Source organism: Carassius carassius, unplaced genomic scaffold (genome assembly GCF_963082965.1).
Source record: "Carassius carassius unplaced genomic scaffold, fCarCar2.1 SCAFFOLD_58, whole genome shotgun sequence".
In the NCBI taxonomy this organism is placed as follows: Eukaryota; Metazoa; Chordata; class Actinopteri; order Cypriniformes; family Cyprinidae; genus Carassius; species Carassius carassius.
Genome location: NW_026775030.1, coordinates 1110408 through 1123689, shown reverse-complemented (window position 1 = coordinate 1123689; position 13282 = coordinate 1110408). Strand labels below are relative to the sequence as shown.

General features: G+C 46.3%; 1 protein-coding gene across 1 annotated transcript in view; it reads left to right on the top strand.

Moving 5' to 3' along the window:
- LOC132134234 (interferon alpha/beta receptor 1a-like) overlaps positions 1-13282 on the top strand; it is a 59883-nt gene that overhangs the window by 20842 nt on the left and 25759 nt on the right. Inside the window, exon 4 of the mRNA XM_059547036.1 lies at positions 1642-1805. Within this exon, the coding sequence (XP_059403019.1) occupies positions 1642-1805 (164 nt within the window). The remainder of the gene's footprint in view (positions 1-1641; positions 1806-13282) is intronic.

Genomic DNA, 13282 nt, shown 5'->3' with positions numbered 1-13282 from the left:
TACTTCATGATGAATGGAGTGAGTGCTACTGGCCTGTAGTCGTTCAGGCAGATTGGGGGGCTCTTCTTGGGAAGGGGAACAATATTCATTGTCTTGAAACAGGTGCGAACAATGCCTTGCTAAATCCGCCCAGCATCAGCATTAGAGTAGAAACTGTGCAGCTTCTCTCTGTGCTGTCTCTTGGCCACTGTAATGGCTTTTCTCAGGTTCATGAACAAAGAGATGTGGTCTGAGTATCCAAAGTGGGGTGCAGCCCTGTATGCATTGTGTATGTTGCTGTAAACATTGTCCAGTGTGTTTTTATTGTGGATGGGTCCACATTTTGGTGATATTTGAGAAGAACAGTCTGCAATTTGCACTGATTAAAGTCCCCAGCTGCAATAAAAATGGTATTTCAGCAATATAAACTCCACGTCTGGCAAGCAGTGCCTAAAACAGTCTGTATGTCTCCACACCAAGAGTTCTTAATAAACACACACACACACACACACCTTCCCCTCCGCCAGTCTGTCTGTCTGTCAGTTGTCTGTTTGTGTGTCAGTCTGTCTTTCTGTCATCTATCTATCTGTCTGCCTGTCAGTTGTCTATCTGCCTGTCTGTCAGTAGTCTCTGTCTGTCTTTCTGTCGATTAATCGGTCTGTTTGTCAGTAGTCTGTCTTTCAGTCTGTTTGTCATCTATCTGTCTGCCTGTCAGTAGTGTGTCAGTCAGTCAGTCAGTCTGTTTGTAGTCTGTCAGTAGTCTGTCTTTCAGTCTCTTGGCAGGTCTTCCAGCCAATTCTATCAAACCTTTAAAATTAATCCAGAACGCGGCAGCAAGATTAATTTTTAATGAGCCAAAAAGAAAACACGTCACACCTCTGTTTATCAGTTTGCACTGGCTTCCAATAGCTGCTCGCATAAAATTCGAGGCATTGATGTTTGCCTACAAAACTACCACTGGCTCTACACCCATTTACCTAAATTTGTTACTTCAGACTTATGTGCCTCTAGAAGCTTGCGTTCTGCAAGTGAACGCAGCTTGATTGTTCATCCCAAAGAAGCACAAAGTCACTTTTACGGACTTTTAAATTAAATGTTCCCTCCTGGTGGAATGACCTCCCCAACTCAATCCAAAAAACACATCTCTTCCATCTTTATTTGCCCCTTCTACATCTTGTGCTCTCTATTCTAATTATATTCTTAAAAAGAAAAATGAAAAAAGTTGTAATATTTAAAAAGCCCTTGCTACGTGTACTGCGTTAAGCTAACTGAGATTTGTTATAGCACTTATATATCATTGCTCTTTTGTTGATTTTGATTGCTTCCACTGTCCTCATTTGTAAGTTGCTTCGGATAAAAGCGTTTGCTAAATGAATAAATGTTAATGTAATGTAAATGTCTGTCTGTCTGTTTTTTTGACTGTCAGTCTTGCTTTTTCTTTTTTTTCTGTCTGTCAGTAGTCTGTCTTTCTTTCTTTCTGCCTGTCTGTGTCAGTCAGTCAATCAGTTTGTCTGTTAGTAGTCTCTCTGTCAGTAGTCTGTCTGTTAGTCTCTCTGTCTGTCAGTAGTCTGTCTGTCTCTCTGTTCGTAGTCTGTCTCTCTGTTCCTGGCACTGGCGTTTGATTCTGTGATGCTGACCCCGGCTCTTTTCTAATGTTCTCAGCGGCTTTAGGTCCTCCCTCCAGCGTGAAGCTGAGCTCGGTTAAAGGAGATCTAGAGATCATTTTCACCGACCCTCTGAGCAGCACTAACCAGTCCATGAAAACTTTGCTAGAAGACAAGTTGAGCTACCTCATCCAGTACTGGAGACGCTCTGAAGAGCCTCAGGTATCTGTGCACACTCACACCAAAAGCAGAGCTGCGTGTGGATACTGTCAGTATGTGGTGACTGCTGAGACTAGAAGAAGCTGTGAACACAGCAGCATTTCTGAGATTGTGACTGAAGATATCTTGAAGTGTTTCACACACACCGGGCTCCAATAAAAATTGAGACTTTGAAAAATATAAAACGACATAAATTTCTTAAGTAGAAAATGACAATTAAAAAAATATGTTCATATTTTTGTTTAGTCATAATGGTAGGTATAATGATTATGATATTTACATATTCCCTGTTTTCAGTAAGTGTATAAAGTAAATTAAGTATTGGTCCTCCACAGGGGCCGGCCTTGGGCCTGATTTAGGTTTCTCCTAAATTATAATATGTTAGACATTCATCAATTATGGTGATGAAAACAATTTGACATGCTGGTGGAAACAACACAAAACCAGGCCACCGAGACTGTCAAGATTGGCTTGGACGGTGTTTAGTGTCCTGTAGCAGCAGTAAACGCGAGTGCCTTCAGCGCAGGCGCAGGAGTTCAGTGTGCAAATGCATGCAATTGGCTAAAGCTTGCTGCAAAACCTCAGCAAAAGTAATTAACATTAATGTGTTGGGGGGTAATTGTAAGGAGATATTTGAATTATTTATTAATAAACTAGTGTTTTCTGAGTCAGTGTTGCAAAGATAAAGTTGATCCTGACTCGCCATCTCCTTATTGGATGCACCTTTACAGAGAAATGCATCTTTATGAATTTTATAATAAAAGACCTTTTGTTTTCTATATTTATAGATTTTACTCTAGAAAGTCATGATGATTTGAGAAGGCAAAAGTGATCAAACATGTTATAGTGTATGATCAACTCATACCGCTGGCAAACCGCAAACACAATTACTTTTTAAAAAATTAACTTAAAATTCAATGAAATATAATCACTTCACCATTACATACAGAACAGAACTATTTTAATAGCTGAAATAGTAGTATAAGCCATTTAGGGAGAAGGGGTAAAAAATATGGGCTCGGGTCATCTTGGGCCAAGAATTCTGATAATCTGTTGGATAAGGGCTGGGCTAGGGCCTATATTTGAGGTCCATGCAGGGCTCTAGAGTCCATTTATGCTGCTTAAGCCCTATATGCATGGGATTCGTAGTATCTGGGGACTTCAAGTGATTTAGAAATTACTGCCCAATATCTGAATTTTGTGTGGCGCATTTGCACGGGAAACGGCAAATCCTTTGATTTTACTAAAATTTGCTGACTTATCTCCCGGATATGATGTACGATATGTCATGAACATAAGAATGTTCCTTACCACATGCTGTTATACACGTTATACATCTACATTTAATCCTTCTTTTTGTTTTCGCTGTTCTGATGGTTTTCAGAAAATGTACCTTGAAAGTGCTTGAATTTTACATTGGAAAAGGTGAAAGAATCCTTTTCTGAAGACTTTTGAGAACTGCACTAGTGGTAGACTAGAGTTTTTGCTCCAAAATTATGTGAAAATCATCCTGTTCACTCATTCACAGAAAACAATGTATTGATTTAATTTTTGTAAGGCATGTCTTGTGTTAGAAAGGCCGTATGCAAGGGAGTAACAATGGCCATGAATATTAGGTGATTTACACCTGAGAGACAAAGGGCCTCCCATAATGAGCCATCAGTCAGCTAAGTGTCTGTGAGCCTGGTAAGAATGAATGTGAGGAGGGTAAAATAGTGGGGCTTTTGATTATTTGTGCTTTATTTACAACACAGTATAATCAAAACATACACAGTAAAGGTCAAGGACACATGATTGAACATACTGATCTAAACACAGAGACTTGAACACTAGCACACCTTTATGCCAAACATTTTTAGACACTAAGGCTGTGTTCACACCGCATTTTTTAATGCACAAAACCAATCTTTTGACCATATCAAATTTTTTGGCCCCTCTGATTACATTCACTTTAGACATGTCTGTTATCTGATATCTGTGTTTACATTGATTTCCACCAAAAATGATTGTCTGCAGTGATCGCTTTACTATGAACAGGGTAGACCCTTGGCTTTTAAATGTCTGTGCTATTAAAATTATTTATATAATTAACGTTTAATGGCCATTATTATTTGCCAGCATGGACAATGGCTGTCACGGATGTTTTGCAGCACAAAATCTGACTGAAGGGATAAAGACCGGAAAATAATGGTAATTTAAATTTGTTAAACAATTTTATTGTAGGTAGAATTCTTTAGTGAAATAAAGATGATATTTATTGAAATGACTTTGAATGAATTAACAGAGTGTGAGAGAGAGAATGAACGAAACAAACGCATGAACCCAGGTGCGAGGGAGAGAGTGATTATGAAGCATTGCGAACAAGCTTGTCGGTTTAATTACAAAAACTGCTAAGTTATCACCTCATTGCTGAGAAAAATAATGTAGCTTTTAGCTGTTTTTTTTTTAATTCAGGGGTTAAAAACCAACTCCTGAATGTGCAATTTCTTACCTATAAAAAGTTTCCATACAGCACACAAATATTAAAACGGCATTAAAAAATCTTTGAGCAAACGTGTCGCCCTCGCACTGGGAGTTGTGAGGAGAATCGGCTTGTGTTTAGACGTAGGTCAGATGTCCAGATATTGGATGTGTATCCGATATCAACATGATATCAAGATGAAATCCAAAAGCATTTCAAGTCGCTGTTGGAGAGTGTTTTCTCTACTTCCTGTTGGCCTTCTGTTGCTAATCGTTTTTATTTTATTTTTATCTCTAGAATCTTTATCTTACTGTCACTCTCTGTTTTTTAAAGTGATAAAATATAACTTAATTCACACCATATTTCTGAAATTATCGATCAATCTTATCAGATTAATTTTGATCGTTCACTTTTATTTTATATCCGTGAGTGCAGTACACCTGCAAAGCGTTAGCACTCGTTAGCTTGTCATTAGCGTTTTCATTCGAACCTATCGCTGTTTTCTTTTCTCCTCTCCTATCTCTCGCTCAAGTTTTTCACAAGTTCATCAAACAACCGCAGTAAGAATATTTCATCAAGCACGGTGAGTAATGGCTTCTCCTGCTATTGTTATTTGCACCTCTTGCCACATGTACAGTTTATCTATCTCTGTCGCTGATGAGGGATTCACATGTGATAAATGCAGGGAAATAGTTAGGCTGACAGAGAAGATTTCAGAAATAGAGACAGGCTTCCAAACTTTAATTGAGGACAGTAAGAATGTTAGGGCTCTAGATACAGCTTTGGATGCGTCTAGCTCAGGGATTCCTGTACATTGTTCGGTTCCGGAAACAGAGCCCCTGCAGCAGGGCAACTGGGTGACGGTGAGGCAGCGTAGTCGTGGGTCAAAACACCACTCTTCTGTTCCGATCAAAACATTAAACAGGTTCTCCCCACTCAGTGATGCACCCACTGAGAAACCTGATGAAAGTGCTCTAGTTATTGGTGATTCTATTGTACGGAACGTGAATATAGAGACACCAGCCACCATAGTCAAATGTTTACTGGGAGCCAGAGCGCCTGACATCTTGGCAAATTTAAAAGTGCTGGCTAATGCTAAACGTAAAAACAGTAAGATTGTTATTCATGCCAACGCTAATGATGTTCGACTTCGCCAGTCGGAGATCACTAAAAATAACATTTAAAGATGTGTGTGAACTTGCAAGCACGATGTCAGACACTGTAATATGCTCTGGTCCCCTCCCTTCTTACCGTGGTGACGACATGCATAGCAGATTGTCATCACTCAATGGCTGGATGTCTAAGTGGTCCCCACAGAATAACATAGGTTTCATAGACAATTGGACGAGCTTTTGGGGCATACCTGACCTGTTGAAAAGAGATGGTCTTCATCCCTCCTGGGGTGGTGCCGCTCGTCTCTCTAGAAATATGGCAAATAGTCTGGGGCCCAGGTCAGGAAGCAGGCAGACTGGCTAAACCGACCGTCTGCTAGCTGCCTCACGTCACAGAGGTCAGTTCTCAGCACATAGAGACTCTTTCACCTAGATATCACACTATAGAGACTGTGTCTGTTCCCCGAACTAGAAAATACAAAAAACGTCCAGACCAAGTTAAGATTAACAATTTAATTGAGGTTCAACAAATAAAAAAACAGATGCAATATGGATAAATAAATGATAAAGCTTGGCTTATTGAATATCACATCACTTTCTACGAAAACACTTTTTGTAAATAATATGATCACTGATCATAATATAGATGTACTCTGTTTGACAGAAACCTGGCTAAAACCTGATGATTACATTATTTTAAATGAGTCCACCCCCCAAGATTACTGTTATAAACATGAGCCACGTCCAAAAGGCAAAGGGGGAGGTGTTGCTTCAATTTATAACAACGTTTTCAGGATTTCTCAGAGGGCAGGCTTCTAGTATAACTCGTTTGAAGTAATGGTGCTTCATATAAAATTATCCAGTGAAACAAATGTTAATAATAAATCCCCTGTTATGTTTGTACTGGCTACTGTATACAGGCCAACAGGGCACCATAGAGACTTTATTAAAGAGTTTGGTGATTTTACATCCGAGTTAGTTCTGGCTGCAGATAAAGTTTTAATAGTTGGTGATTTTAATATCCATGTTGATAATGCCACTTCCCGCCGAAACGGGTGTGGCCCAACCTATAAAAGGAGCTCGAAAAGGCTGACTCACCTGATTTATTTCATCGCCGAAGCGAACCAGAGTGAATCGTGCGCACGGCAGAGAACGCAGTACTCGTTCGCTCTTCTACAGAGAACCGAGGTTACGTTTAGTAACCGAGTACGTTCTCTTACGAGAGCTCTCTCGTACTGCGTCTTAGCTAAGACGCTACGGGAACCCAATGTAAAACGCTGTGCGCGCAGGGATCACACACCAATAAACCTGAAGCAACGCCCAGGATTTACAGTGCACAGTCACCTGAGGGACTCACGGAGAGTCCAGGACAGAAAAGGGAAAAAGCCCTCCGTCCTATATCTAGCAGCATCCGTAGATGCGGCAAAATGACATCACACAGCCGAGGCAAGGCCTGACCAATGTGGCAATGCGGGTCTTACGCAATACTGCCCATATAACAGTCGGCAGCGCATAGCGCTCGTGAACTCAGAATTCCCCTCAGGGCCCTGATTCGACTATACCGACAACAGCCTTGCTTGCAAGGCGGGGACCTCCAGGTTATAAAACCTGATAAATGTAGACGGCGAGGCCCAACCTGCCGCCATACATATATCCTGCAAGGAGATCCCAGTAGACCACGGCCACGACGAGGCGACGCCTCTTGTGGAGTGTGCTCTGACGCCCAACGGGCACTGTAGGCCCCTGGAAGCGTAAGCTAACGCTATGGCGTCAACTATCCATCTGGATAGAGTCTGTCTCGAAACAGCCATTCCCTTGGAACGTCCACCGAACGAGACAAACAGCTGCTCCGTCTGCCGAAAGGCAGCAGAGCGAGACACATAAGCTCTTAAAACCCTGACAGGGCAAAGAAGACTCGAGTCTCCATCCTCCCCTGACACCGGCAGGGCAGACAGGGCAATAACCTGAGCCCGAAACGGTGTGTTGAGGGATTTCGGCACATAACCATGCCTAGGTTTGAGTATGACCCTTGAGTCATTGGGCCCAAACTCCAAGCACGACTGGCTCACCGAGAGCGCGTGCAAATCACCCACACACTTCACAGAAGCGAGAGCCAACAAGAATACTGTCTTGAACGACAGATGCTGAAGGCTAACCGATTGGATAAGCTCAAAAGGGGGACCCTTCTAGGCCTCCAAAACCGCCGCGAGGTCCCACATAGGGACTGACGGTGGTCTGGGAGGATTCAGCCTCCTAGCTCCTCTGAGGAACCGGATGACTAAATCGTTCCTTCCCATTGACTGACCGGACGCCGTTTCAGAAAACGCCGCAATGGCCGCCACATAAACTTTGAGCGTGGATGGGGCTCTGCCCTTATCCAACAGCTCCTGTAGGAAGGAGAGGACCTCCGTCACCTCACAACTAAGGGGTGAATAACCTCGAGCTGTGCACCAGCTGGAGAACACCGACCACTTCGAGGCATACAGACGTCGTGTCGACGGAGCTCTAGCCTGAGTGATGGTATTTAGCACTCCCACTGCGAGATCAGCGGGTAACTGTTGAGCGCCCACACATGGAGGGACCACAACTCCGGTTGAGGGTGCCAAATCGGGCCCCTGGTCTGCGAGAGGAGGTCCCTCCTCAACGGTACCAGCCACGGGGCGACATCTGCTAACTGCATCAAATCTGGGAACCATGGTTGGTTCTTCCAAAGAGGTGCTACAAGCAGTATTGAACATCTCGTTTCTCTCACCCGTTCTATCACCTGCGGAAGGAGGGAGACGGGAGGGAACGCTTTCGTTCTTGGAAAAGAACGCGGGGCAGTGAGCGTTTTCGTGGGACGCAAAGAGGTCCACCTCCGCCATGCCAAATCTCTCCCACAACAGCCGGACTTTTTGCGGGTGTAGAGACCATTCGCCCGTAGGAACATTGCCTCTGGACAGCCTGTCTGGACCCAGATTCTGCAGTCCAGGCACATGCACTGCTCTCAGCGAGCGCACGTTGCGCTGAGCCCAAACCAGGAGGCGTTCCGTCAGCCTGCACAGGTTTCGGGACCCGAGACCGCCCTGGCGATTTATGTAGGACACCACGGACATGTTGTCTGCACGGACTACGACGTGGTGATCCTTGATATGGGGACAAAAGCGCGTCAGCGCGTTCTCCACTGCCAGCATTTCCAGGCATTTGATATGATGGAGCTTTTCCCGTTCTGACCATAGGCCAAAGGACGGTCTGCCTTCGAGCAGCGCTCCCCATCCCGAAGTGGAGGCGTCCGTCGACACCATTTTCACACTCGGGGAAGTCCCCAGGCTTAGACCTGATCGGTACCAGCCGTTCGCTGTCCAAGGTGCTAGAGCCGCAACACAGCTCTGATCGACCTTGAAATGCAGCCGGCCAGAAGCCCACACTCTGCGCGGCACCCGAGCCTTCAGCCAGAACTGCAGGGGGCGCATGCGGAACAGGCCCAGCCGCAGAACCGGAGATGCTGAGGCCATGAGACCCAGCATCTTTTGACAGTGTTTGAGCGACACGGTCGCGCCGCAGCGGAAAGAACTCGCTGCGCGCTGAATGCCCATCGCGCGCTGTGGTGACAGCCGCGCCGTCATGGAACACGAGTTCAGAACCATACCCAGAAACAGGATCGTCTGACTGGGGTTCAGCGAACTCTTCGCCCAATTGACACTGAGGCCGAGCTTCTCGAGGTGATCGAGCAAAACGGCCCTGTGGTCCACGAGCTCCGCTCGTGATCGGGCCAGAACCAGCCAGTCGTCCAAATAATTCAGCATTCGTATGCCTCTGAGTCTGAGAGGAGCGAGCGCTGCATCCATGCACCTCGTAAACGTACAAGGAGCCACGGAGGACTGTAAACTGGTATGCCTGGCCCTCGAAGGCGAATCTCAAATGTCGCCTGTGGTTTGACGCTATCTGTATTTGAAAATACGCATCCCTCAGATCTATTGTGATGAACCAGTCCCCTCTGCGAATCTGCACGAGGAGTTTCCTGGTCGTAAGCATTTTGAAACTGCGTTTTATCAATACCTTGTTCAGCTGTCTTAGATCCAGTATGGGCCTGAGACCCCCGTCTCTCTTGGGCACCAGAAAGTATCTGCTGTACAGCCCCCCCCTTGCTTTGAGCTTGAGACACAGGCTCTACAGCCCCTTTGCTCAACAGTTTTGATATTTCGGCCCGAAGTATGTGTGTTACTTCTGTGTTGACCGTAGTTTCGACGCGCGCTGAAAAGCGCGGAGGGCGTCGAAAAAAACTGTAGCGAGTAGCCTCTCTTTATAATGCCTAGCACCCAATCCGAAACCCCTGGAAGCACTGACCATGCATCGGCATGAATGGCTAAGGGCTGGATGCGAAGCGCGCTCTGTTGACCGGGCAACGGCGGCGCTCGGGTGTGCTGCGCATTTGAGGCGGGGAGCGCGCTGATCACAGCAGGCAGATCGCTCCTCCTCGACCCCGTCCCAGCGCTTAACCGACTGGGGGAAGGCTGAGCAGGTCCCGTGGGACTCGATATGTCTGCGAGTAACTGTGGGCTGCATATGTGCACATTTACCACTTTCAACTCGCTGTCTGCCTGTGCAGAGCGTACGTGCACAGGCCTCGTTTCTACAGAAGCCACACGCCGTATGTGACATAGTGTATGTGGGCACTGGGGAGTGGGCACGTTTACTATGCGGCGCGCTCGACCGATCTGTGTCGATCTTATGTGAGCGAGCCCTGTGTGCAGGGCTGTGCTTACATGTGGAGATAGGCACTGAGGAGTGGGCATCGTCACTGCATTTATAGCACCATCGGCCGTGGCCGGACGAGCGTGCACGGGTTTTGTTTTTTACAGAAACCACATGACGCGTGTGACATAGTAATTGTGGGCACTGAGGGGTGGGCACGCTTACTATGCAGTGTGCGCGATCGACTTGAGTCGCTTTTATGGGCGCAGACCCTGTGTGCAGGGCTGTGCTTACATGTGGAGATGGGCACTGAGGAGTGGGCATCGTCACTACATTTATAGCACCATCGGCCGTGGCCGGATGAACGTGCACGGGTTTTGTTTTTACAGAAACCACATGACGCGTGTGACATAGTGATTGTGGGCACTGAGGAGTGGGCACGTCTACTATGTAGTGCGCGTGATCGACTTGAGTCGCTTTTATGGGCGCGAGCCCTGTGTGAAGGGCTGTGCTTATATGTGGAGATGGGCACTGAGCAGTGGGCATCGTCACTACATTTATAGCACCATCGGCCGTGGCCGGGACACCAGAAATTACACCTTTTTTGGGAAATATATCTGGGTAGCCGTGATAACAGTTTTCGTGTGCAGGCAAGCGGGCAACCGTACAGGCTTGCGCATTGCAAAAAAACGCTGAAACAGTCACAATCTCTGGAACTGAAACAGCGGCGCGCTTAGGTGAGAGCCCGGCCACAGCGGAACTCGTACACCGGCGCTTCGATGAAGCAGCCATCGTGTGTAGTGCCGACGCAGCGTCACACAGCAGGCTTTAGATGGCAACACCGCTTTTGCCGCCGTCCAGCAGAGGGCGGACAAAGGTGCGTCGCTATCGCCTGTTCCACCGGCGGAAGTGAGTGGTAGTTCCTGTTTTTAGCATCATCAATGTGGAGAATGCTAGTGAGACAGACGAACGAGTTTGCGCTGAATATGGAGCGTTCCAAGCCTTCGCCACCTCTTCGTGAAGCTCAGGAAGAAATGAGGCGGGCTTTAAGAAGTATGCTCATCCGAAAGGGAAATACCATCCAGCCGGGAACGAGAGGGGGGGCGCTGGTGCAAACCACTCGCGGCCGAGACTCATCGCGGCCAACACGAGCATTCGCCCCGGCTCCTTCTTGATGTCAGCTCGTCTGCTGGGCTTCTGAGCAGAAGGCGCGAGATCCTCGGAGCTCGCCCAGCCCTCATTGCCCGAAGCTAGCAGAGAGCGCGTGTCCTCTTCCACCGACGCGGCCCTGAGATCGACTTCCTCGGACGACGCGGAGGCAAACAGCGGGCGCTGCCCACCGGGAAGCGATGCAGGGGGGGCCGGTGAAGCAGGGCGAACCGGCGAGCTCGGTTGAGCTGAAGACGGTTCCGGAATCCGCTGGAAGCGATGCTTTTACGGCGCCTCAGTGCAACGGAGAATGCAGGCTCAGAGAAAAAGGCCAGGCGAGTCCTCAGAGTCACCATGGCAACAGCTCGCAGTGGGGGCATCCGCCGTCAGCGAGCGCGAGCGCTGCATGATCTTCACCCAGGCAGGAGACACAGATGACGTACCGGTCTCCCTCGCTGAGTGGGGCTCTGACGAGCCGCAGGAAGGCATCTTAAAAAAGACGCGAGCTCTTTTACGAGTGTGTGTCGCAGGGCGAACACACACACACATAAAGAACAGCTTGGATACAACAGAATTGAAAAGATATAGGCGCCGGATAGCGCAGCAGGAACGGCAGTGGAAGGCGGCGATGCCAGCAGCTTCAGAATGGCTCGTCCTGCTGATGTGCTTTCTCAGACAGCGCTTGCTTCCTCCGTGATCCAGCGATGCGTGAACTTCGCTGAAGAGATGAAAAATCAGGTGAGTCAGCCTTTTCGAGCTCCTTTTATAGGTTGGGCCACACCCGTTTCGGCGGGAAGTGGCAAGAAGGGCGCGAAGCGCCCTTATTGGTCTGATGTTGCATCAGCCCGCGCTCGATAGGCTGTGCAGTTGCCGCAGAACAAGCCAATGAGCGAACGAGCCGTCTCGCCTAAGGCTGTGTACTGCTGCAAATGCGCTTTACAAAAATACAAAATTAAGGATAATTTTTTGCTTCAGTATTTCGTGAAAAGAGACTTTTCCCGTAGCGTCTTAGCTAAGACGCAGTACGAGAGAGCTCTCGTAAGAGAACATACTCTAGATTTAATACTGTCACATGGAATTGATGTTGATAGTGTTGAAATTATGCAGCCAAGTGATGATATCTAAGATCATTATTTAGTTTTGTGCAAACTTCATATAGCCAAAATTGTAAATTCTACTTCTTGTTACAAGTATGGAAGAATCATCACTTCTACCACAAAAGACTGCATTTTTAAGTTATCTTCCTGATGTATCCAAATTCCTTAGCATATCCAAAACCTCAGAACAAATTGATGTAACAGAAACTATGGCCTCTCTCTTTTCTAGCACTTTAAATACAGTTGCTACTGTACGCTTAAGGAAGGTTAAGGAAAACAGTTTGACACCATGGTATAATGAGCATACTCGCACCCTAAAGAGAGCAGCCCGAAAAATGGAGCGCAGCTGGAGGAAAACAAAACTAGAGGTATTTCTTATTGCTTGGCAGGAAAGTAACCTATCCTACAGAAAAGCATTAAAAACTGCTAGATCCGATTACTTTTCTTCTCTTTTAGAAGAAAACAAACATAACCCCAGGTATTTATTCAATACAGTGGCTAAATTAACGAAAAATAAAGCCTCAACAAGTGTTGACATTTCCCAAAACCACAGCAGTAATGACTTTATGAACTACTTTACTTCTAAAATCGATACTATTAGAGATAAAATTGCAACCATTCAGCCGTCAGCTACAGTATCGCATCAGACAGTGCACTATAGACCCCCTGAGGAACAGTTCCACTCATTCTCTACTATAGGAGAGGAAGAATTGTATAAACTTGTTAAATCATCTAAACCAACAACATGTATGTTAGACCCTATACCATCTAAGCTCCTAAAAGAGGTGCTTACAGAAGTCATAGATCCTCTTCTGACTATTATTAATTCCTCATTGTCATTAGGATATGTCCTCAAAACCTTCAAACTGGCTGTTATTAAGCCTCTCATCAAAAAACCACAACTTGACCCCAAAGAACTAGTTAATTGTAGACCAATCTCGAATCTCCCTTTTCTGTCCAAGATACTAGAAAAGGTGGTATCCTCAC